The sequence below is a fragment of the Mus pahari genome, chromosome 10 (assembly GCF_900095145.1).
Source record: "Mus pahari chromosome 10, PAHARI_EIJ_v1.1, whole genome shotgun sequence".
In the NCBI taxonomy this organism is placed as follows: domain Eukaryota; kingdom Metazoa; phylum Chordata; class Mammalia; order Rodentia; family Muridae; genus Mus; species Mus pahari.
This window is the reverse complement of record NC_034599.1, coordinates 50,130,051-50,153,084: the sequence shown is the minus strand read 5'-3', so window position 1 is coordinate 50,153,084 and position 23,034 is coordinate 50,130,051. Positions and strand designations below refer to the sequence as shown.

The following is a 23,034-nucleotide window of genomic DNA, read 5'->3' as shown; positions in this document are numbered from 1 at the left end:
AGGCACACCTTAATTACAATGTGAATGTAATTTTTCATTTGGGGTATGTCATTATTTTAACAGTAATGCTCCCATCCTCCCACCCCACTCTGATCACAATGTTAATTTGGGCCAGATTTTGTGGTTTTAAAATGACAAAAACACCCTCTACCACTATTCAAATTTTCCACCAAATTGGCTAGAAAGTACTCAGATTTCTAAGTTTATTTCCTCTGTAATTCTTTGCATGTTCATTTTGTTGAATTTGCAGCACAAACCACTAGTCTTTTGCTACTGGCCTCCTCGATCGAGATCCAGGTTTAAACAAAATTGAGAAAGCCGAAGTAACAAGGCCTGATTGGACACACCCTTTCCCCTCATATTACCTCTGTCTGCTGGGTGTCTACACCTCAGCTTCTAGGTTCTACTTCCCCTTTCCTTGGATCAAGGGAGTGAAAATGTATTCTTGAGGCAACCCTTGTCTAGCAAACTAGAGCCTTGTTGGTAGATCTAAGCCTTGCTTGAGATGACAGCTCAGTATGTGAGCATACCTTCACTACTGTGCTCAAATCAGTTTTTTAAAATGTGATTATTTTTTTTGCAGCTTCGTAAGTATCAGCAGTTGGCATTTCTAGGCATTTGTTTCTTTGTGACAAACCAGCAATTATTTTTTAATACCTGTATTTGATTTTATTTATAAATTATCTATTGTCCTATTAGTACAAACCTGAACAATACAGAAATGTTACCTTGTAAGAATATCCTTCAACAAAGACCTGGAACAAGTCCATGTTAATTTCTGCCTATAACACAGACTAGAAGCAGGCAGCCTGGGTCCACTGTGAGGGGCCAACCACAAGTAGAGAGACCCAGGATCCCTCTGTGATCCTCACCACAATGGAGTACTGACATCTCTGCAGTGTCCAAGGTGACCTGCCCATATTCCAAGCAATAAGGAGAACAGAGCAAACAAAGGTCACTCCATTGTTAAGAACACAACACAGTAGTATTGAGAAACACAGGCATAAGTAACAGTGTGCAGTGTAAGCATGGATGCGGAGGGGGACTGCTGCTTACACACCTCTCCCTCAGTCTGGGTTACTGTTAGGGAGCCCGTTACATCCTTCACCCTCTCATCGACAGCAGTAATTACACCACCAGTTGAGTGGGAAGTATATTTTATTGGTGTACAAACAAAATATGGTGATGATTTTCAGAACTGTGTGATAAAGACTGTTCCCTTGCAGTCCCTTTACTATGAAGAGGAAAAACTAACTCACAAAAAGAATGACTTTATACAGTAACAAAACAGATCGTTCTTCATCAGAAAAGTAAAAAGTCAATATTTGTTACAGCTTCTGCAAAACTTCTCAAACCATTTCTTTAATTTTCTCCTTTCTCAAGTCATGATTCTGCTAAAAGTTCACCAACCACTATTTAAACCTCCACCTTCCTGGTGGCCCTCAACCTCGCAGGGCGCTTACGCAGTGGCCACAGAATCTGGGGCAGTTCAGCCCCGGCGGCTTTGCTTGCGCCTAACCACAGCCTCACTTCTTGACTTGTGTGCTTACAATGTTAACACTGTCCTTCATCTATATATTAAAAAATCATCCCAAAGTGACCTCAGAGTGCCACCCAAAGCTACAAAACACACATAGCTAGTTTTCCTTAAAATATTTGTATCCCGAGTTTCCATTTTTCTAAAAAAGAGAAACCCCAAAGTTACATGGTGTGAAAGCTACTCTCAGCAAGGCAGCTCATTTAGACGTCCCCAAGTGAACAAGAGCCATGATGGTTGTGTAGCTATGGAACAGATCCTCTTCCTTTACCTCATTACATCTCCTCAGTATAAAGTTCCCAGTGACTATCCGGTCGCAGCCAATCTCCCCATTTCCAAAGAAGCCAAATAAGGGGACACTGGGAAAGAACTTTCTAAATGCATCAGCTTCAACATTCCCCTTGGCTCTGTAGTACTGAAAGCCTCGGCCAACGCATGCAAACATGAAGCCAATGGTGTTCTGTTCAGGGATGTTGGCTGCTTTGAGGCGCTGCATAGCAGCCTCGACAGTTTTGGCATCATTTACATCCTCAGTGAGGAGAACTGTGGCACTCTGGATTCGATGCCCACTAAATGACAGTCCAACTACACCTGTGGCATCAATATCCAGAGGGTTCCTGGAAAAAGAAAACAGAAAACCATCAATACCTCCTGACAGACTAAGGGGAAGAGATCTGTTGCCTTTGGCAACCTAAGCTTTGGTCTGAGGTTTATCCCTCTGAGACAAGGGTTAAAATAAACTATTACTAAAAAACAGGGCAGATCAAAAAAGGCAAGCAACTGCCCTTTTCAGCCACAAATACACTATACAAAAAAGCTCCTCCTGGATTAGTAATTCCCAGTAACTCGCTATCTGACCATCCTAAATGGAACCTAGTAGGTAGGTGCACATAGACACGGCTTTGCAGTTGAGGTGTTGGCAAGCACTGTCACTGACGTCCCACCCCTCGATACCTAGGCAAAGCATGCATCATGGCCCCTTCCTCCACTTCAGCCCATCCACTGTTAAATTATGAAAAAGATATTAAAAATATACTCATGGAGGGTAATTTTAACTCTGCAGGTTTCAGCTTTCCTGCCTGGTTTATTGCTTTGAGCCTGAAATCTGACTCACTTAAATTTTAAAGCTTCACAACTGGGGATAGGGGGTGGCTGGAGAGGTGGCTCAGGTTAAGAACAGCTCCTGCCCTTACAGAAGCTCCCAGTTTGGTTCTGAGCACCTACATCAGGCAATTCATAACCACCTGTGACTCCAGCTCCAGAGAATATTAACATCTTTGGTCTCTGAGGGCACCTGCACTCAAGTGCTCAGCCTACAGACATACACACATCACACAATTAAACCCTTACAAAACCTTTCTGTTACATTAATTTTATGGGCACGTCTGGATGAGCACACACACACAGCATATGGATGGAGCGCTCGGGAGTCCTTTCTCTTTTCACCTGTGTGGCCCAAGGATTGAACTCAGGTTGTCAGTTCATGACAAGTGCCTCATCAGCCCTGTTAAGACTTTTTTTTAATGAATGGGACTTTTATCCTTACAAAAGAAAATGCATTGTCAGTAAGTTATAAAACTTATACTGAATACTCACTGGGAAGAAACATACACCTTAAGTCCCTATGACATTTATCAACAACTGACTCTATAGAATGGGCAAAGTTCTCTGGGGTAATAAGAAACAAAGCTATCAACATCATTGGGGCATTTATATACACACAAAATAAAATTTGGTAAACATTTCCCAAAAATGAAGACCAAGGAATACTAGTAATATACCCATAAGCTGCTGCTCCCTGGGGAAAAGGTTAGAGATGCCACAGAGAGATCCTGCCCCCAAGTGGTTAGAGCCTAACAAGTTTTTCCACGAACACCTGGCCCATGTAACAACTTTACAGTCTAACCAGGAGAATTTGTGAACCATAGAGACGTCTTTAAGAGGCTGAAGCTTGCTTTGGACATAAGAACTCAATCTTCAAGTAGTTGCTTAGAAAGATGAGCTTGCAGGGTTCAACTGTGGGACTTCTGCTCATTTGCTGCTGAACTCCTTGCAATCACCCCTCCTGTGTGCACTCAGCATATGCACAGACCTCAGCACCAGGCTAGTCTCAGCTCATTTAAGACGACTCCACACAAGGGCCATGGAAAACCGTTTACAACAAGGTGCCTCAACCTCACCTTAGAATTCCCCTTTCCCTTAAAAACTCAGTCTTCCTTATTTGTTTCTATGAAACCTCTACTGCCCAGTTACACTCAACTCTACTGAAATAAAAGCCATGTGAATTAATTTATTTTAGCCTTACTCAAATGATTTCTTCATTTGCAGGAACACCACCACAAGGACCAGAGCTCTAAAATATATCAACGGGTAATGCTGAAGGAGCCCGATTCTGACATTCTTAAAAAACAACAAATCCAAGTTTAGTTCTTTGCCTGCCAGCAGAATTGTTTAGTGAGCATCTTGGCAACAGCGGAATGGAATGAACTGGTGTATTAGCAATTCCTTTTCTTTTGAGACAGGGCATCACTGACCTGGAAGTCAGCAGGGTAGATAAGGTTGGCCCTGAATTCAAGAGACTCACTTGGTTTTGCCTACTCAGAGTTACTGGAATTAAAGGCATAAACAACACTATACTCTGCTTGATTCCTCTAATTTCCTTTTAAAAACCTAAAAGTAATGAGGACCTGAAATCAAATATTTCTATTCACCCACGGGGGAAGAGCAAAGTACTCAGGCTTACTTCTCACAAGTCAGTGACGACAAGTTGTCCACCTGGCCTCCAGCCAAGATGATATTCATATTGCTGAAAGTGCTGACTACCCGATGCAGGTAGTTACTGGCTCCCACCTTACAGCAGTTATAGCCAAAGACAAGGACCACACGAAGTTCAGGGTTGTCCAGAAGACCTGCAGAGAAGTGAAGGACAGAGACAAGCCTTAAACAGCATGAACTGTTGCTCCTGCTGACCGGCACTCCCAGTGTGTTCTGCAGTACTGAAGTGCTCAGTTCTCCAATTCTTAGAGCCTGAGATTAGTCACTCAAGCCTTAGTTATGATTTTTCCATTAATAAAACCTATAGCTATTTGAATGTAAAATGCCTCACATAAGCAAGGACATTTTGCAGAGTGTTACATAGACATATTGGAGTGAGTAACAGCTGTGCCAGCTCCACATCTTTGTTCCTCGAGCTTATTTTCTCAGATGTGGTCTGAAAGCAGCTTTCATCACTGTCAGGCAGCAGAGCTCAAGAGAGCCAGTGGCAATCTCTTCTCAGAGCTTCCACCTGAGCCTCTGCCACTTTGTTTTCATTCATTTGAAACCAGTCAGTATTTAACAGGATGAACCATTTAACTCAGCAACACGAATTCCAAAGCAGCAAGGCCACTAAGCCAGAGTGAAGCAGGCCACATGGGGTGGGGGTGGGGTAGGAGCCCTGCAGACCCAGTGTTGGGAGATTCTGCCAACTAAGGATCCAGAGTCCACCACATCAACACCGAACTCTGTGTATGCCAGCGACCTCCAGTTTTGTTTATCCAATGTAACCCTGCCCTGCACCCCAGCAGCCATCCCAAGAGTCCAGCTAAACTTTACTGGCAGAGTACCTGTAGAGATGACATGTGGCACTCCTCTGCAGAGCCCACTTTCCCCGAGTGTCTCTCAACCCTATGCTGAAACTGGTATTGAAAACCTCCTTTTAATAAACTCCGACTCTACTTTGCACCAGCTCATCCTCGAATTACTCTCTGAGCTGAAATCTAGGTCACAGCATGGAGCAGTGTCCCCACCCAGTGCTACTGACAAGATAACTAATTCTGACAACCCTTCAGGCTCTGCTCCGCAGGTGTGCGCAGTGGGAACAACAGTACCTACAACACCCTACATCTCAAGCAAGCTCTCAAGGGTCCCTTCTTATAGAGGAGCCTGGCACATTGAGAAAAGACCCTTTTGTTTTATAGAACCAGTTTCCTGAGTAGGGAAAAGCCTGTAGCAGCCAAGAGTCAAGTCTATCGTAGAAACAAGAGCACTTCCAGGGAAATGACTGCTTTGGGGCAATGACACGGCTATTCAAAAGAAGTCAGTGTGAAGAGACACTGAGACACAAACCCAGTATGAGCCGTAGGTCTCCACACCTGCACCTGCCTGAGTAGTCTCCAAGCCTTGAACCCCTGCAGACCACGCCTGTTTTTTGTTTTTTATTCTAAACAGTTATACTACAGGAGCAGGATGCGTGTACCTGTGCAACCCTCTTCTACAATGAGGCTTATGTGCAGGGCTCCCAGCTTCAGCTCTTCCTCTCCTGTTTACACCGCTCGGGACAGCAGAGAAGCCATTCTCAATGGTATCCTTCCTCCGATGCATAAACCCAATCTTTCCTTTGTTGTTACACCATTTTTCTATAGCTAGTCTTCTAGTTGGGACAAAGCTTCTTAACTTTTCCAAACCCATTTCCTTGTCTGTAAAGCAAAACTAGCTGCCCAGACTAGGTACAGGGCTCAAGAGGTGACTACATATAAGCAATGTGAAAGCAGAACAGGAAAGGGGTTAGAGAAGATTGGGAAGTGACAATCTGAGGACCGCTGTGTACTGGAGGCATATGTCTTCAGGCTAGCCCATCTACACATAGATGTGGAGTTTGCACTAAGAAACTTTTATGAGCAGTGGTACTTTAAGCCCAAACACACCCTCTGCAGGTGTAGATGATGAAGAGCCTTCACACTGCCTTTCGCCTTGCTGATTGCTGACCAATCACACTTGCTTCCTCACACTGGTGTAATCTTAACTGTATACCAACTTCATAACTATCTCTACTTTTTCTTCTAAAAACTTTTGCAATAAATAGTTACTAGAAATATTTTTAAGAGCTTAAGTTTTTCAGCTTTAAATAACAAAATTAAGACAAAATTATCAATAAGAGTTTACTGAAGATCAAGAACTCTTTTGAAATTCAATTACAATTGAATGCATGCATGCATGCTTGGACCTTACCTCACAAGTGTCTATAATTCTAGTTCCAGGGAATCTGATGTTCTTTTCTGCTCTCCATGGGCAGCAGACACACATGCTATGTACACTTACATACATGCAAACAAAAGACTCATACAAACTTATTGGCAGAATACTTAGAAAAATGTTCATCTCTACTCATCTAGGACTTCATGGCAAATAAAATAACTAGAAACCAATTCTACCCCTCATCCACAGCCTTGTCAACAGCAGCCTAGCAGCCTAGCTGGCCAGAACTAAAACAGAGCAATCAACAAAATGAGCAAGTAATAGTAATTAACAATGTCGGTGTATGGCATGCACTTTTAAACCCAGCACTCAGGGGTCAGAGGCAGGAGGATCTCTGAGTTGAGTTTAAGGCTATCCAGAACTACATAGTAAGCTCCTGTCTCAAAACAAACAAATCAACCTGTAAATAACAGTAACTTACCTACTTCAGTAAGTTGGTGTCTTTCAAGTGTTAAATTCTTGGAGTCCTTAATAAAATGAAAGGGCTGAATTTTTATTCCTTCAATTTGAGGGAATAATAAAGCAAAACCAGATTCTCCAATTTCTATTTCCTGAGGTCGATTGCTACCTGATCCCATTGGAGTCACTAGGGAGAAAAAGACAGTTTCATGAGGACATCTCATAGAAACTACACTTAGTAAGAGACATACATAATCAACCCATTACATCCTCCCAACAGCAGGTCAGGCTGTCAAACAGCTTCTCCTAGAGAAATAGCTCTCTGGCAACTTTAGGGTAGCAATGCCTGCAGCACGCTTTCAAGTATGTTCAGAAAGGAATCTTTACAAACAGAAAGCATCCAAACTGAGCAGTGGCTAAGTCCAGATGAAGGGCAGTGCTAGTCTTCAGAAGCCCTCACTTCAGTTCCAAGTCTAACTCTAGTCCCAGGAGATCTGCTACCCTCTTCTGGTGTCCATGAGCACCAGGCATGCATGAAGTGCACAGAGATACATGCAGGCAAAATGCCATACATCTTTTTAAGTGTTAAGTTTCTCAAAAACTCAAACCAGGTTGTGGTGGGGGATATTCAAAGGAAAAAAGTGCAGAAGACAAATCCCATACGATATACTGTGAGCTTAAAACATGAAAGAAAAATGCAAGTTTATGATAAGGCTTGTGATGGTGTCTTGGTGGTTAACCTGACAGATTGAGAACCACCACTCTGTGAGGAACCTAGATTAGGTTGGGAGAAGACAGACCTTGCACTTGGGCAGCACCATCCCAGAGCCTGGAGTCCTACAGCCATGCTGGAGCAGTCACACTGGGCTCCTTCAGTAAGGACAGTGTGACCAGCTTTCTCAAGCCTCTCATATGACTCTCTACAAGGATGCATCCTTGAACTGTGAACTAAGCAAGTTCCCCACCCAGACAGCATTTGCCAAGTATTCTGTTGTAATAGCAAATGAGCTACTCTGCTACAAAGCCTAGAAGGGAAATCTAAACAGTGTTTAACTGTGGGAGAAGATGCAGGACGGTCCAAATTAAAACTACAGCAGAGTAAGCCAGCCATATCACAAGTCAACATACAAGTACCCAGTAAGCACACAAAAGGTATTCAACGCAGCTGGTCATTAGATTCCAAGGAAATACTCAAAGGACTATCTACCTTCACACCTACTAGCCTGGTTATTGCCACAAGCTGTGACCCAAGCAGCAAAGATGTGCAGCAACTGCAACCCCCAGACTCTGCTCACTGAGTACACTGTGGCAGAAATTTGGAAAACTAGCAGTTTCTTTTTCAGTTAAATATACATCAGGGCTAAAAACGAGCACGTTCACTTCTTAAGTTTCAGAGAAACTTACACAAAAGCAACACCCTCATTCCTGATACCCAGGATCAGGAACCCAGTCCATGAAAAGCAGACTAGGAAATAAGTCTTGTGCCTTATATCACAGAAAACGCTTAAAATGGGGGGCTGGGGACATGGCCCATGGTAAAGTGTCTGCTGTATAGGCATGAAGACCAGAGTCTGGAAGTCTCCCCACACCTAACCCCAAACAAGCAAAGGTCAGGCAATGGAGGAAGCAGAAAAAAGAAACCTAACTAGAACAGCGAGCATCAAGTTCAGTGAGAGGCCCTGTGTCAAAAGAGCTGAAGAAGATACCTGACAGCCTCTGATTTCACGCATGCACTTAGACACAGATAGACACACACACACACTCATGGGCACCCCCACACACATTTAAAAAGAATTGCTGGTAATTGTAACATAAATGAATCTCAAAACCACATTTATTTATGTTGAGTGAAAGAGCTAAAAGACAAAATGGGCAACCATTCTGGAACTGACAGGCAAGACTAACCACACAGGTCAGAAGGAGTTCTGGGAGGCTGTCAGGAAAGAATAATGAAACTACTAAGGCTCAAAGATGGAGTAACACCATGACCAAAGCAACTTTATTAAAGGAAGCATCTAACTGGGGGCTTGTTTACAGTTTCAGAGGCTTAGTCCATCATCATCATGGCTGGGAGCATAGAGGCAGACAGGCACGGTGCTGGAGAAGTAGCTGGGAACTGCATCCAGACCCACCAGCAGTGAGGGAGACTGGGCTTGGCATGGGCTTTTGAAACCTAAAAGCCCAAATGACAAACTTCCTCCAATCTTGTAATCCTTTCAAACAGTTCCTCTCCCAGCAGACCAGGCATTCCATGAGGCTAAGAGGCTATGGGGCCTTTCTTATTTAAATCAACACAACCCGCAGGGAAGAAGGGAAAGCTCCCAGCAAACAGCACAGGCCACACCCTGGCTGGAGCGGAGGGAATGGATTTGATATTTAGCTCCTTACATAAGGTCATGAGGACTTAAAGCAACACAAAAATCAAAGCTGCTTCAGGACAGGGCAGCAACATAGAGAAAGCTGTAACTGCTACCCACTCACAGGGGACACAGGCCTGCCACCGGAGGCTGGCCCTTTCTTTCCTGCCCCTATTCCTGAAACAGAAAACTTGACTGTGTCTAGGTGTAAGGACGGACTAAGATGTGAGGAATCATCCAACAGTAACCAGTAATGCTAGAAAGGCTTCCAGCCACTTAATGCCAATTCAAACCCCGGAAGAAACCACTGCACAGCTATTGCTTTATTAGTGTGTGAGCAGCTACAACACTCCTATTCATCTGCAAACCCTTGGAGCCCTTTGTGTCACTGCACAAGATTCGGATATGTAAACAAAATGTTTCAGGACACTCCAGGGGTGGAGAGGGTCTTCAGGCTTGTGCAGCAGGTACTTCACCAAGCTCTGTTTAGAGCTCCAGAAAATAGCAATAGCTAACTAACATCTTCTTGCTGCATGGTTTGTTCTAAATGCCACAGATGTGTTATGTCACTACATCTTCATAGTCCTCCAAAGACACAATTCACTGATGAAGAAACTGAAGCTGTCCAAGGTAACACAGGCACGCTAAGCGGCACACACAGCTGGAACCCTAACCCGCACGCCTTAACCACTGCACCACGGCTACATCAACAGGAAACACTACAAACACTAACAGCAGACATGTGCCATGCTGGCAACATGCAGAGAAACAAGCCTGGAAACAAGGCCCACAAACCTACCACTCTCAGTCGCTCCTACCTGCAAGAAACAAGAGTGGGCGAGCTGAGCAGACGACTGGCTGCAGGTCTTTCCTAATCTGGGGTAGGTGAATGGGAGCCTTCCTCCCTGTGATTGGCTGAGAGAAGACAGAGGTTACGCTTCGCTCTTCCGCAGCCTTGAGATCTGAACTATGAACCTCAACAACTTGAGAGATATTTTAAGTACAAGGTAACACCACACAAGGATGGCTGACGAAATAGCTAGAGTTTTAAAATAGTTTTAGATGATTGGAAACGTAAATGTACTTTTCAGCTATAAATATTTCACCAATCTTTGGGACCCTACATTAAACCAAGGCAAGAAATGAACTGTTAAGTTTCTCTCACCTACAATTCCCGGGGTCACAATCCCAAGGACTTGGCACTGCTTGGGGAAAAGCTTCTCCAGGGCACATGCTGTCTCCATAGTAGTTCTCTTCCTCGCTGTAACAATACAGTCGTACAACTGTTAGATACTATGCATCTTCTATGTCAAATCTGACAATGTTAAAAAAACAAACTAGTCGGGCAGTGGTGGCGCATGCCTTTAATCCCAGCACTCGGGAGGCAGAGGCAGGTGATTTCTGCGTTCAAGGCCAGCCTGATCTACAGAGTGAGTTCCAGGGCAGCCACGGCCATACAGAGAAACCCTGTCTTGAAAAACCAAAAACAAACAAAAAAACCCAAACAATAAAACAGGCTATGAAGCTGGGGATGTAGGTCAGTTGGTAGAATGCATGCCAGAAGCCCTAGGTTCAATCATCAGCCATAGCACTACATAAACCCTGAACAGGTGGCATGTTATAATCCTAGCACTGTAAGGTGGAAGCAAGGATGATCAGGAGTTCAGGGTCATCCTTGGCTATATAGTGAGTTTTGATGCCAGCCTGGGCTACATGTGACCTTGTCTCTGGATGGATATGAGTTTTCTCCATTTTGATGCCTCTTTTTTTTTCAAACTCTAACTCTAACCTTCGCCACCACTACTTTTTCCCTAACGATGTAAGACCTGGCTCAGCACTGAGTCTGAGAGGCCTTATTTACTGGACCTCTCCATCCACCTGATTTCACAGCATGACTACTACTTGATAGCCATCAGTTAGATTCAAGTCAGACAATGTCCAAATCAAAGTCTAGGCTGCAGGATCCATCTTGGACTTTTGGTTCGTATTTCCCCTTAGCAAGCCAAGAGTACATAGTGTCTGTAAATAGCTTTGGTAATAAAACCTCGCAGTACTACTTTATACATGAGCAGATTTGGATAACCAAAGGCAGGCTCTTATTTTATTTTAAAGATTATTTATTTATTATATGTAAGTACACTGTAGCTGTCTTCAGACACTCCAGAAAAGGGTGTCAGATCTTGTTACGGATGGTTATGAGCCACCATGTGGTTGCTGGGATTTGAACTCCGGACCTTCGGAAGAGCAGTGGGGTGCTCTTACCCACTGAGCCATCTCACCAGCCCAAGGCTCTTAGTTTAATAAAGAGAAGTATACCAGGAGGATTAAAGTATTTCAAAACAAGAAAAACCATCTTTCTTTCGGCCTCATTCCATCCATCCATCCCTCCCTCCATCCAACTGCACCATGAGGTTAGACATCAACCTGCAGCAGACACAGGCATGCATATAGGAGCAGTGCCCAAAAGTCTCAGAAGGCTTGCTCTCCAGACGAGGACAATGCCAAAAACAGAAATAAACAATAGCAAAACCACCTAACTCTTGTGTCCATAGCTACCTCTTTTATGGCCACGACACTCTTCCAGGCTGATGAAAGTTTCAGAATCTGCCATGTAGAGAACTGTCTGTGGTAAGATTCGAACATTCTGCAAAGAAGAAAAAAAAAGAATGGGATCCTGTGAGTCTGTGCTTGCCTCCCAGTCCAAGGTCACTGGACACCCTCCACCCTGAGCCCCTCCCCCACCTCACATCTCACCTGTAGAATAATGCCTACTGCAGTAAAAAGATGAAAACATGTAAAAGAGCACTTAAAAAAATAATCACATGGATTCTTTTCCCCCACAGAAAACTTACACTAACATCCTAGCTTACTTATGACGCTTCCTTTGTATTAATCTAGACTACCCTAATATAATTTAATAATCTATTTCTCAAATTTATCAATGTTTAAAAATTTTTTATTTTATGTGTATGTGTCTAAGTGTATGTTGTGTGTGTGTATGCGCTCGCAGGACCTCAGAGACCAGCTGTAGTTATTTATAGGCAGCTGTGACCCCTGATGAGGGTGCTGGGAATGACCTTGAGTCCTCTGGAAGAGAAGCCAACTATCCTAACCACTGAGCCATTTCTCCAGCCCCTTTATCAAGCAAGATTTTCTTATCATTGAAGGTACTTTGTGATTTATAATTTAATGATTTTTACCAAACAGCAGATTTTTAAGCTTCCTCACTGTACATGATGCTCCAATAAGGACTGTGGGTTTTGATCAATGTATCAGAGAGAAACAGTACTCCAACAGGCAAGAGGGATTCTAGTCAGCTGTCTGGGTGTGAGTCCAAGAGTCCAAAAGTACAAAGAAGAAAACCCACACAAGACAGCATGGAAAAAAAGACACCACACTCAGGACAAGCACATTAAAAATAAGAACCAGGGCTTGGAGAGATGGCTCAGCATTTCAGAGGTCTGCTGCTCTTTCAGAGGACAAAGTTCATATAGATCACAATCAGCTCTAAGGGATTCAATGCATTCTTCTAGCCTCCATGGGCATGTGCACACGTATACATATTCAGATACATGGCAGGCAGGCAGGCAGGCAGGCAGGCAGGCAGGCAGGCAGGCAGACACACACACACACACACACACACACACACACAAAGAGACAGGTTTCCAGACCCCTGGAAGCTCTCAGAGACTGAGCCCCTAACCAAAGAACATACATGGCTGGAACGAGGACCCCTGCACATATACAGCAGACATGCACACAGCTCAGTCTCCATGGCTAGCTCGTCTGGCCTCAGTGGGAGAGAAAATGTCTAATCTGGCAGAGACTTGATGTGTATGTGGGGTGGGGGTTGGGGAGAAGGTATGGAGGGGCACCCTCTCAGAGGAGAAGGGGAGGGGGAATGGAACTCTGAGCCAAGTTTCCCACTGACAATAAGGGAGGTATAAATATGATCATAGAGGAAATAAGACAAAAATCTTATGTTGGATTGGATGTGCCTAAGGTAACTCATGAGTTCCCATGCACTGATGGAAATACAGCTCCAGATACACATAAAGTCAGTCACCTCTCTCTTCGTCCAATGATTCAAATGTGGCTATTTTTTTTAAAAATGGGGGAGGGGCTGAATCTATATTTACAAACTTTTTTGTCTTTATTTCCTAATATAGTCTACATTTACCTTATATGAGGTATAAATAATCTAGAGATTGGAATTTAAATAAGGGTGGGAGATATAGGTTAACAGAATACTATACCACTTTATAAGGGACTTGAGCAGCTGTGGATTTCAATATGGTGCATCGAATACCCTGACGATACCAAAGAACAATTGCATATACATATACATACACACATATTCCTGTCTGGGCTAGAGGCAGCAAACCCTTAAAACAATAGTGAGTAGACCTACACAGTTCTGACCGTAGAGTCTAAATTAAATACCATTCTCCACTAAAAGAAACCAAGACTATTAGTGAAACTACTAATTTCTTGAATGAAGCAGGTAAAATACAAGCTGAAGACAACTGGTGCCAAAAGAAATGTCATCCCTAAGAGACAATAAAACTGGCGTGAGAGCTCACTAGCCACAGAGACTGTGTGAGTGGCAAGCAGAGTCTGACAGGAACAGATGTATCTCTAAACAAGAGACCAAGAGTATGTATGAGTGCTGTGTGAACACACTGAAAGAGAATGAAAAGTACTTTCCAAAGTTTCTCTACAGACAAATACTTATTAACTGCAACAGGACAGAAAATTTAAAGGCAGAAGCTCCTGGCAGACACCACTTAAATTAAGGAATTTAAGGTAATGGGATAAAAAAAATAAATCCCAGTCACATTCAACTTGTGAATGTTTTGCAAATTAACTGGCCTTGAATTTTCTCAAGTGTTGAGGCAAGTACAGAAAGTCAGATTGGAGAAACATACAAACCAAAGAAATGCATCTTGCAGTTACTCACTGGGAACAGATTCAAATCCTTTTGTTCTTAGAAAAACACTGGGGCAAAATCTGAATGGAAGCCTGAAGACTAGACAGAAGTGTGTTTGCAGTCTCTTCCTGAAGGATATATCTGTCACAGCTTCTATTTTGGCACTCACTATCTCCAATTTGACCAGCAAGACCCCACTTCAGGGCATCTTCAGATGTCTTTTAGGTAATGTATTCTCTCTCAGTTTTGTTTCTGTTTCTGTGATAAAAACTATTATGAAAAGCAATCTGGGGAGTAAAGGATCCCTGAAGAAAGCCAAGGCAGAAACCGAAGCAGAAGCCGTAGTGGAGTGCTGCTCACTGGACGGTTCCCCACGGCTTGCTCAGTTTGTTTTCTTATAAACTCTAGGACCACCGGCTAGGGGGCTGTGTACCTACAGTGGGGGCGGGGGGAGAAGGGGCTCCCAACCAAACATTAATCAAGAGAGTGGCCTACAGACTTGCCTATAGGTCAGTCTTTGGCAGGCATTTACTTGAGTTCCCTCTTTTTGGATCAAGCTGAAAACCAAACCCAATACCAAAACCCCCACTAACCAACACATATATCAATGATAGTTTCCCAATTTGGAGACTATATTGTGGTTAAGTAGAACATTCCCATTTGCCTACTATACATACTGAGCAATAATAGGGCATCAAATCGGCAATTTCCTCACGAGGGCCCCTGCCACTCAGTAAGATACTGGAGATTCACTATCTTATCAGTTCTATAATCTGTCTTCACCTCCCCGAACACTGACTCTCCTGGATCCAGGGACAAAAATGAGAAAAGGACTGTGGTTTACGTATTTAGGTAGAAGTTTCAGTTCTTCCAGTTCTAGTCTGAGTCCCTGAGCAAGCGATTCCCAATGCCTTCATTGCAAAATAGAGGCAAGTTAAGGAAGGCTCTGTATGGCGTTGTAATGGACACCTGGATACTTCAATTGCCCAACATCTAATAATGACGCCCCTACAAAACCTGACGTTTACTACAAGATCCAGAATACGAGCAAAGGTTCTCCGAGTTAACAAAAGCAAGGTCATGTATCACAATCGTGATTATTAGAAAAAAGTTCTCCAAGATGGCCCACCAGCCCTGTAAGTGACTGTCCACCGCACAACTCCATACTTGCCTCAAGTGCCTCAGCTACCACGCGCACCAAGCAATGTCCCTCCAGGTGGCCCGCCTCCGCCACACCCGCGGAGATCCAGGTCACGCTGCGATGGGTCCGCAGCACTCTGCGTACACACTCCCTCCACAGGCGGCATACTCTGGGGAGGCAAAAGCACAAAGGGTTGCCGCCGGAGGGGCCGGTTCTCAGCGTCAGCAGCCTCGCAGCACCAGCCAAGCACTAGGACACCCGGGCAGGGGTCCCGGCAGAGGCGACCCCGCCACCCTCGGGGACGAAGGTCTCCTCCCGCCCCATCGCCCTCACCCGGCTACCCGAAGCAGCGCTTTGGCCGGCAGGAAGGTAAACACACGCTCCACCACCTCCGCAAGGTTACTCAGCACGTAGGTGCTTCGCGGATCTGTGGAGGAGACGCCGCCACCGCCGCCTGCCGGCTCCATTCCTCGCCTACCGGCCCGAGAGCCCTACGGAGTCTCAGAGGCACCCGACCGTCAGGCGCACCACCTACAACCCGAGCTCACTGAGCAGGCGCACGCCACTTCCGGTGGGCCGCTTCCGGCACTGGACACGCCGCTGCAGCGGTGCACCGGTCTGCACAGTTCCGCCCGGAAGGGAACGGAGGCAGCCTGGCATTTAAGCCGGACGCAAACACCATGTATTTGGTGAATCTGGTTAACTCGTTAGGTCTTAAGTTTTAAGCGAGTAGACATAAATAGCACTCGCCATTCTTTGGCCACTATTAATTGCTACGGAAAGCACACACCAAACCAGATAGATATTTTCACACAGGAGCCATTATTCTTTGGTTCCTGAGGGCTCTTCCCTGCAGGGCTACAAACAGAATCACAGGGGATGAGGCCCAACACCATACATTCCCAAACCACAAATGAAACAACCGTAGAGGCTGCTTCATTTCAACTGACGAGGCTGTCTCCTGACTGAGGGGCACTTTGTCCCCAGCTACTTGGTCTGACCTGGTGCTTCTTGTTTTGGCCTCTTGATCCTTTACACTGTGATAACCCATTAGAACATTTTGAGTTGGACAAGATGGTGCGTGTTTGCAATCTAGCAAGCTGGTGGCAGGAGGATCAAAAGCCGAAAACAATCTAGACCCAACCGCAAAATAGGTAAGATAACATAAAAAACATGAACAAGCCCTCAACAAGAAGCAGCCACTTTACTCTGGATACCTTAAGACTTAATAGCAAACATGGATGCATCATACAGTCTCCAAAACTCCACGATACACTGAGAATGTGTGAAAACTTAAATGCTTCCCGGTAATAAAAAAACCCAGCAGCTCTGGGGTCTCCAGGAGCCCTGAGTCCTACTTCTAGAACTAATACTAATGGCTCCAAACTGCTCTGTGGCTCCATTCTTCTCACCAGGCACTGGTTGGGGTGGGGATGGGGGTTGGGGGAGAGACATGTTATGAGGACTAGGGAATGAACACCAAGGGTCAGTATGTTTAAGAGGAGGGCTTCTGAACATTTCCTCAGCTAAGGCAACCTTCAGACAAAACCACTGTTTCTGAATGAAGTAGGGTGGCTGTACATGGAGACATAACATTCAAACCAAACATGAAACTGGCACAGGAATTTCAGTCAAGGAAAGAAAAAGCTTTCCTTCTGCTGAGATTCTGAAGAGACCTACAGATAGCAGTGTGCACAGAGACCTTGAGTGTACAAGAGGAACTGTGCTACTAGTACCCTAAGGACATGAGAGACGTTAATTAAAACAGCATTGAAACACACATGTATTCGAATTTAAAGAACACAGTAAAGGGAGTGGTTAAAGAAAAACTGGATATACTGTGTGTGTACACACCAATTCCAGGTTCACTATCTCTCATCTTCATCTCCACTTCTGAAACCTCCCCACACCCCCATCTTCTTTTTAAACAGCCTACACTAGAAATTCAATATAGAGCCTATAGACACCTGAATTATAGCATCTCACATGAGGGAAAGGTGACAAACTGATTTTTAAATGGTTCTTTATTCATAAACTTGATGCAAGTTTACAAAATTTACTGTACATTGCCAAATAAATCTGCAATGAAAAATAAAATCCAAAAAAAAAAAACAAAAAAAAAAAACCCAAAGCATGCCAAATATGCAGCTGTCAATCTGCTAGGAAATTAGAATTCAATAATGTATTCAAGATTTTGCCTTAGGCATAAGGAACTTTATAATGTGTTGAAGAATTCTGCCTTGTCACTTGTCATCTGAGCCACTGGCAATCATTTATTTAGGGTAACTAAGTGACCAAGATTACCAGATATCTTTTCTGCCCTCTTAACCAACAGAATCAAGAGAAACTAACACCACACATAAAATGCACAAGTGCCACGTCTCCTAGATGTGGTTTGCAAAGTTTAAAAAAAATAATCTCAAATCAAATATATAAGAAATACCATTTAACTTTGTACTGGTTTGTGCAGGAAAGTGTGCTTCTGGGTTTCTTTTTAAAAGTGCTTAAGTAGCTAGATTTAAATCAAACATGGGATTATTTTTTTTTTTTAAAAGTCAATTAACAACCAAAGAGGACTGACTCAGGTAAGGCAATAAAAATGCAAAGTACCTTGATCTGTGTCACGTTTTCTAAAAGAATTAACACAGGCTGAACTCCTACTGGTCTTCTGATGTAAAAGCTACTGCATGACTACAGCAAAAATTTAAGGATCTCCAATTTAGGTATCTTTCATAATTTTGCTCAAAGAGTCTGTCTTTTTGCCAACCATTCCATAAGTTTATTAGTTTATCATCAATTGCAACACCCCGCTAATATATGAAAAGGTAAAATGACCTCATACTTTAGAACTTCAGGCTCTACACTGTGGCTCTTCCTCACAAGAAATGCTGAACCAACAGGAAGCAGGTTTAGTCCACCAGGACCCTGATGCTCCAGTGGAAATTACTGCTCACAAGTGGCTGCCTCGTTTTGCTGTACCCTAATATGATACAATTATGATCATACTGTTAGATTAGTTCAAACCTTCACACAACCGTGAAAAAGTGTAACAATTTAATTAAGAGGCTTCCTGTCATAATTTTGGCAATAAAATTATTTCAGACCTGAAAAAGCTATGGTTTAGAAGGTCTAAAATTTCTAAACCAGTATTGACCATCAGTTAAACTTTTATTGGCTCTAAACAAACAGGATTTTGCAAATCTTCATACCCCATAGGCTCAATATAGAAAGGTTACTGTAAAATCACAGCTGCAGTAAACTGATGCTCACTTCCCTGCTTAAAAGATTTCACTTTTCAAGAAAGAGGTGGTAGGGAGTGGCAATTGTGTGTACTTATCAGGAAAAATACAGTAAAGGCCCCACTGCTCAGTCCAAGATACCTAAAGTGAGCAAAATGAAAAGGCTGTAACTGGATGTCAGTTGACAGATTATCCACTAAATGATCTATTAGCTAATATCTTCGGTACTGCTGTTATACGGGCACTCAAAAGCTTATGTCTGTACGTTGGAACGATTTTCTTTAAAGCAACATTGGTCCAGACATATGTCAATGTAGTTAGCCATCTTCCTTTGGAGGTGTGTACCAGCCTGAAATAAAATGGGAAAAGGTTAACTACATCAATCTTGAAGCAGTTAGAAAAAGGCATTACTAAGATCAGGTCCAGCTCTACTCATAACTGTGTTGTTTAATCCCACTGTAGAAACTTACCACTTGTAGTTTAGTTATTAACCCAGCTTTCTGATATCTGATTTGGTTACTGCTTATGACTAACACATACTTGGATTCTGAGCATCTCTGTATGGATGTCTCCTAGCTGACAGTGACATTATGGACTAACAGCTACATGTTAACCTTCCATCTCAGTCCTGTACTTAAAGCAAACCTCAAAGTACCCCCCCACACACAAAATCCTGGTGACAGAATTTAAAACAAACAAACAAACAAAAACATTGGTAGGGAAAGTGCTCTCATCACATTAAAATTCCAGCTATGTGAGGCAGTCCATCAGAGTTAGTAATCTCATAATGTATGACTAAACATCAAATTACTCATGATAGGGACATGAATCCACTGCTCTCCCATCAATGCAAAGCACTTTCTCTGTCTCTCTCAAATACATTTTCTATAAACATCTTGTGAACACCAATTGTTCACAAGATTGAGAAAGAAAAAGGAGGAAATGTGACTGCTGGCTCAGGCTCCACACAAATGTGACCTCTCACAGAAAGGCACCTGGATGCTCAGTCCCACCGGGAACAAAGCAGGCACTGGGGCACACCCATCTGATGCACTTACTAGAAATGACTACTACACAAGCCTGAGCTTAACTTCCTATTTTAAGACTTTTCTTTGAAGTTTCAAGATTTGGTTTAGAATACTATTACCAAAAGGTATCATGAAAAGTGACAAGTTGGCTTTGTCATTAAAATAGAGTGCAAGACACAAATCTAAACTTACAAACTAATATGCCTATTAAGTATGTACACAGAGGTCAACATACTGTGTCTTCCTCAAATCTTTTTTTTTTTTTTTTTTGTTTTTGTTTTGAGACAGGTTCTCATCCTGGAGCTCAAGGATCCAGATAGGCTGGACAGCAAACCCAAGCCTCTTTCCTTCTCTGCTTCCCACAGTTGTGATCAGGGGCATCCACTACCATGCCCGGCTTTTCACGTGCATTCTGAGAACAAACTTAGGGCCTCATGCATGGTCATTTCCCAGCCCAACTAACACACCTCTAGCAGAGTTAAGAGCACTTACTACAGCACTTACCCTAAAGTAGCTATCCTTCTACTCTGCACTGAATAGTATTAGTTTCCCTTCCACTACTACAATGAACTCCTTATTTAGGGCACTTGGTTACACAGTGCTCTGCATAGGCACTATTCTTTTTCTTCATGTTTTCTAACAGACACTTTGCCAACTTCAGATGAGGAAACCGGATGAAAGAGATCACAGAGGCTGACAAATGGCTCAGTGGGTGAAGGTACTTGCTGCCAGGCCAGACAACCTGAGTTTCACTCTCAGCACCTACATAGTGTGTGCAGTGGCAAACACATACACACAGAAATAAATTTCTCTTCTAAATAAATCTGAGGACTTGTTTAAAGCCACAGAGCTAGGGAGTGACATAAATGGCACTTGCAAATAGGTCTTCCAAGCCAGGCCAGGTGGTGCAGGCCTATAATCCCAGCTACTGGGAAGAATAAAGCAGAAGAACTCAAGTTCAAGCCTTGCCTGCCCTGCAGAGTGACCTCAAAGCCAGCCTGAAACTTAATGAGTTCTTGTCTTAAAACGTCAAACAAAAACAAGAAAAGAGAATCAAGAACCAGATGACACACACACAGTAAAGCTCTATATCAGAAGTCCAGTGTTTTTGCCTGGTAGGGGTCTAGGTTTGACCCTGAGGTAGGAAGGCATCTGACGATGTTTCAGAAGCAGATGGCCGTGGTCGTGTTACACTAGCTCCACTGCAGGAGAGCCCCTATACAGAGTTGCTAGCACAACTCCTTTCTTACAGAGTATATTCCAAGTGAGCAAAGGGATTTATCTATTAACCTAAGTTCTTGGCAGCGACTCAAAGGCACTTAGGGCAAGGAATTCAGCTTTTGATAGAAAGAGGGCTAAGATTTGTTCCAAGATTACAAATATAGAAAATATTTTCCCTTCACTGTAATTAACAGTATTTGATAAAAAAAAATTGAGACAAAACCACAAAAATGAACAAGGCAAACATCAATGTGTTATGTGTAATATCATAAATAATAAGTACTTATTGAATTAAACATACCATTTTTCTCATGTATCTGTACAATGGAATTATAGGACTGTTGGGCTCGTGCTAGATTATACTGATTCTGAAAAAGAAATATACATTATTAAATCAAAACTGCAGGCCAATGAAAAGCACAGTAAATTTCTGGATGCATGACTACTATGCTTAAAAGAACATTTTCATTTTTCAGACAACTTGTGTTACTTTCCATATTTGCGATAACTTTGTAAGAATAACAAAACCAAAATTGTATTTCACTAAAACCCCAAAACTTCTGAGCTGTTGTCTTAAAGTCTTCCTACCACTGGTCAAGCATGACAGTTTACAGTGCTAGTGTGTGTCTCTCCACACTGTCTGATCAAGTCAACGGAAACACACGTGGATGAGTAAAACCCCCACCCCTCCTTCCCACGTAATCCAAAACGAAAGTCTATGAGGTCACAAGACACCAAGCTTCAGGTACCATGAATGTAAATACTTGTAAATTTTTGATATTTGTAAATATTTTAAATGTAAAGAACGTCCATGATTGCCACCAAGGTACCTCTTTTGGTTAAAGTAATAAGGAATGTTCTGTAAGAAGCCAAGTTCAGATTGAATTTTGCCTTAAAAGTTTGAATGGCCTACATCTTAACTTCAAATAACACCAGACACACCCTCCGTAACAGGTCACCCCACCTACAGCAGCACATCATACAACTTGCTGTACAACAAATACAAGTGCAGACGACACAAAATGTACTGACAGACTCCCAACAACCAATCCCTCCTGTCCCTGCTTCCCAATATTGAGCTACATTTACTAGTTCCTCATACACTTCTCTGGACGCTTTTGCAAGGACATTCACGTGCAGGCTGCTTTCCAAAGACCAACTATGTACTGGCCAAGTATGGGCAAAACCCACCTGGGACGATGCTTCTGCATCAAAGGCTAAGCCTCTGCCACGCTGAGGCCCTGCTCAGGTGATGTGGGCTGCACGGCCATCCATCTGTGAGCCCCTCCAATGAGCCTCCCAGGAGCCCCTCAACTCTGTAAAGCCACATTCTCCTTGGGGTTCCAGTCTGCTAGTCTACTACTCAGTCCAACTAAGCCAGTTTCCATGCATTTGTGAGCTATTATTTTTATTTCTGTAAACAGACCAGTTGTAAACAGACCCTATTTCCTGCCATAGGCATCTAAGACAAAAAAAAAAAAACATATCAAGGATATTTTTAAAATACTTTCATGGGCTGGAGAGATGGTTCTGTGGTTAAAAAACACTGGCTGTTCTTCTAGAGCACCAAGATTCAATTCCTAGCACCCACACAGTAGGTAACAACTCCAGTTCCAGGGATCTGATGTCCTCTCCTGGCCTCTGCAGGCAGCAAACATGTATACAGTACACAGACAAACAAGAAATACAGGCAAAATATCAATTCACACTAATTTATTTACACAAAAAGAAAAGTAAAAGAGAAATAGATGGGGCTGGAGAGGTGGCTCAGAGAGTTGGAGCACTGACTGCTCTTCTGAAGGTCCTGAGTTCAAATCCCAGCAGCCACATGGTAGCTCACAACCACCTGTAGTGAGACCTCACACCCTCTTCTGGTGCTTCTGAAGTCAGCTACAGTGTACTTACATATAATATTAAATAAATCTTTGGGCCTGAGCAAGCAGGGCCGACCGGAACGAGCAGAGGTCCTAAAAAAATTCAACTCCCTCAACCACATGAAGGCTCACAACCATCTGTACAGCTACAGTGTACTCACATACATAAATAAATCTAAAAAACAAAAAAAGCTGGGCAGTGGTGGTGCACGCCTTTAATCCCAGCACTTGGGAGGCAGAGGCAGTCTTTCTGAGTTCAAGGTCAGCCTGGGCTACACAGAGAAAGCCTGTG

The 23,034-nt window shown here is 43.2% G+C and overlaps 3 protein-coding genes across 7 annotated transcripts in view; 1 reads left to right on the top strand and 2 right to left on the bottom strand.

Annotated features, from left to right (window-relative positions):
* Nucleotides 1–4,337, top strand: part of Nrg4 (neuregulin 4) — a 105,539-nt gene extending 101,202 nt beyond the window's left edge. For both annotated transcript variants that reach the window (XR_003844649.1, XM_021207791.2), the window contains one exon: nt 3,866–4,337. The gene's annotated coding sequence lies outside the window, so the exon portion shown is untranslated. The remainder of the gene's footprint in view (nt 1–3,865) is intronic.
* Nucleotides 1,702–15,931, bottom strand: Fbxo22 (F-box protein 22). Its single transcript, XM_021206671.2, has 7 exons — nt 15,714–15,931; nt 15,411–15,549; nt 11,866–11,953; nt 10,475–10,570; nt 6,975–7,139; nt 4,281–4,446; nt 1,702–2,154 (listed from the first exon to the last, which is right to left on the bottom strand). Exons 1-7 carry the CDS (start codon nt 15,845–15,847, stop codon nt 1,737–1,739), a joined length of 1,206 nt encoding a protein of 401 aa, XP_021062330.1. The 5' UTR covers nt 15,848–15,931; the 3' UTR covers nt 1,702–1,736.
* Nucleotides 15,932–17,386: 1,455 nt separating this feature from the next.
* The window catches only part of Ube2q2 (ubiquitin conjugating enzyme E2 Q2), a 55,202-nt gene continuing 49,554 nt past the window's right edge, over nt 17,387–23,034 (bottom strand). For all 4 annotated transcript variants that reach the window (XM_021206896.2, XM_021206894.2, XM_021206897.2 and 1 more), the window contains 2 exons: nt 21,170–21,236; nt 17,387–18,968 (listed from right to left, as the gene is read on the bottom strand). In XM_021206896.2, the coding sequence (XP_021062555.1) occupies nt 18,937–18,968; nt 21,170–21,236 (99 nt within the window). In that variant the 3' untranslated portion in view covers nt 17,387–18,936. The remainder of the gene's footprint in view (nt 18,969–21,169; nt 21,237–23,034) is intronic.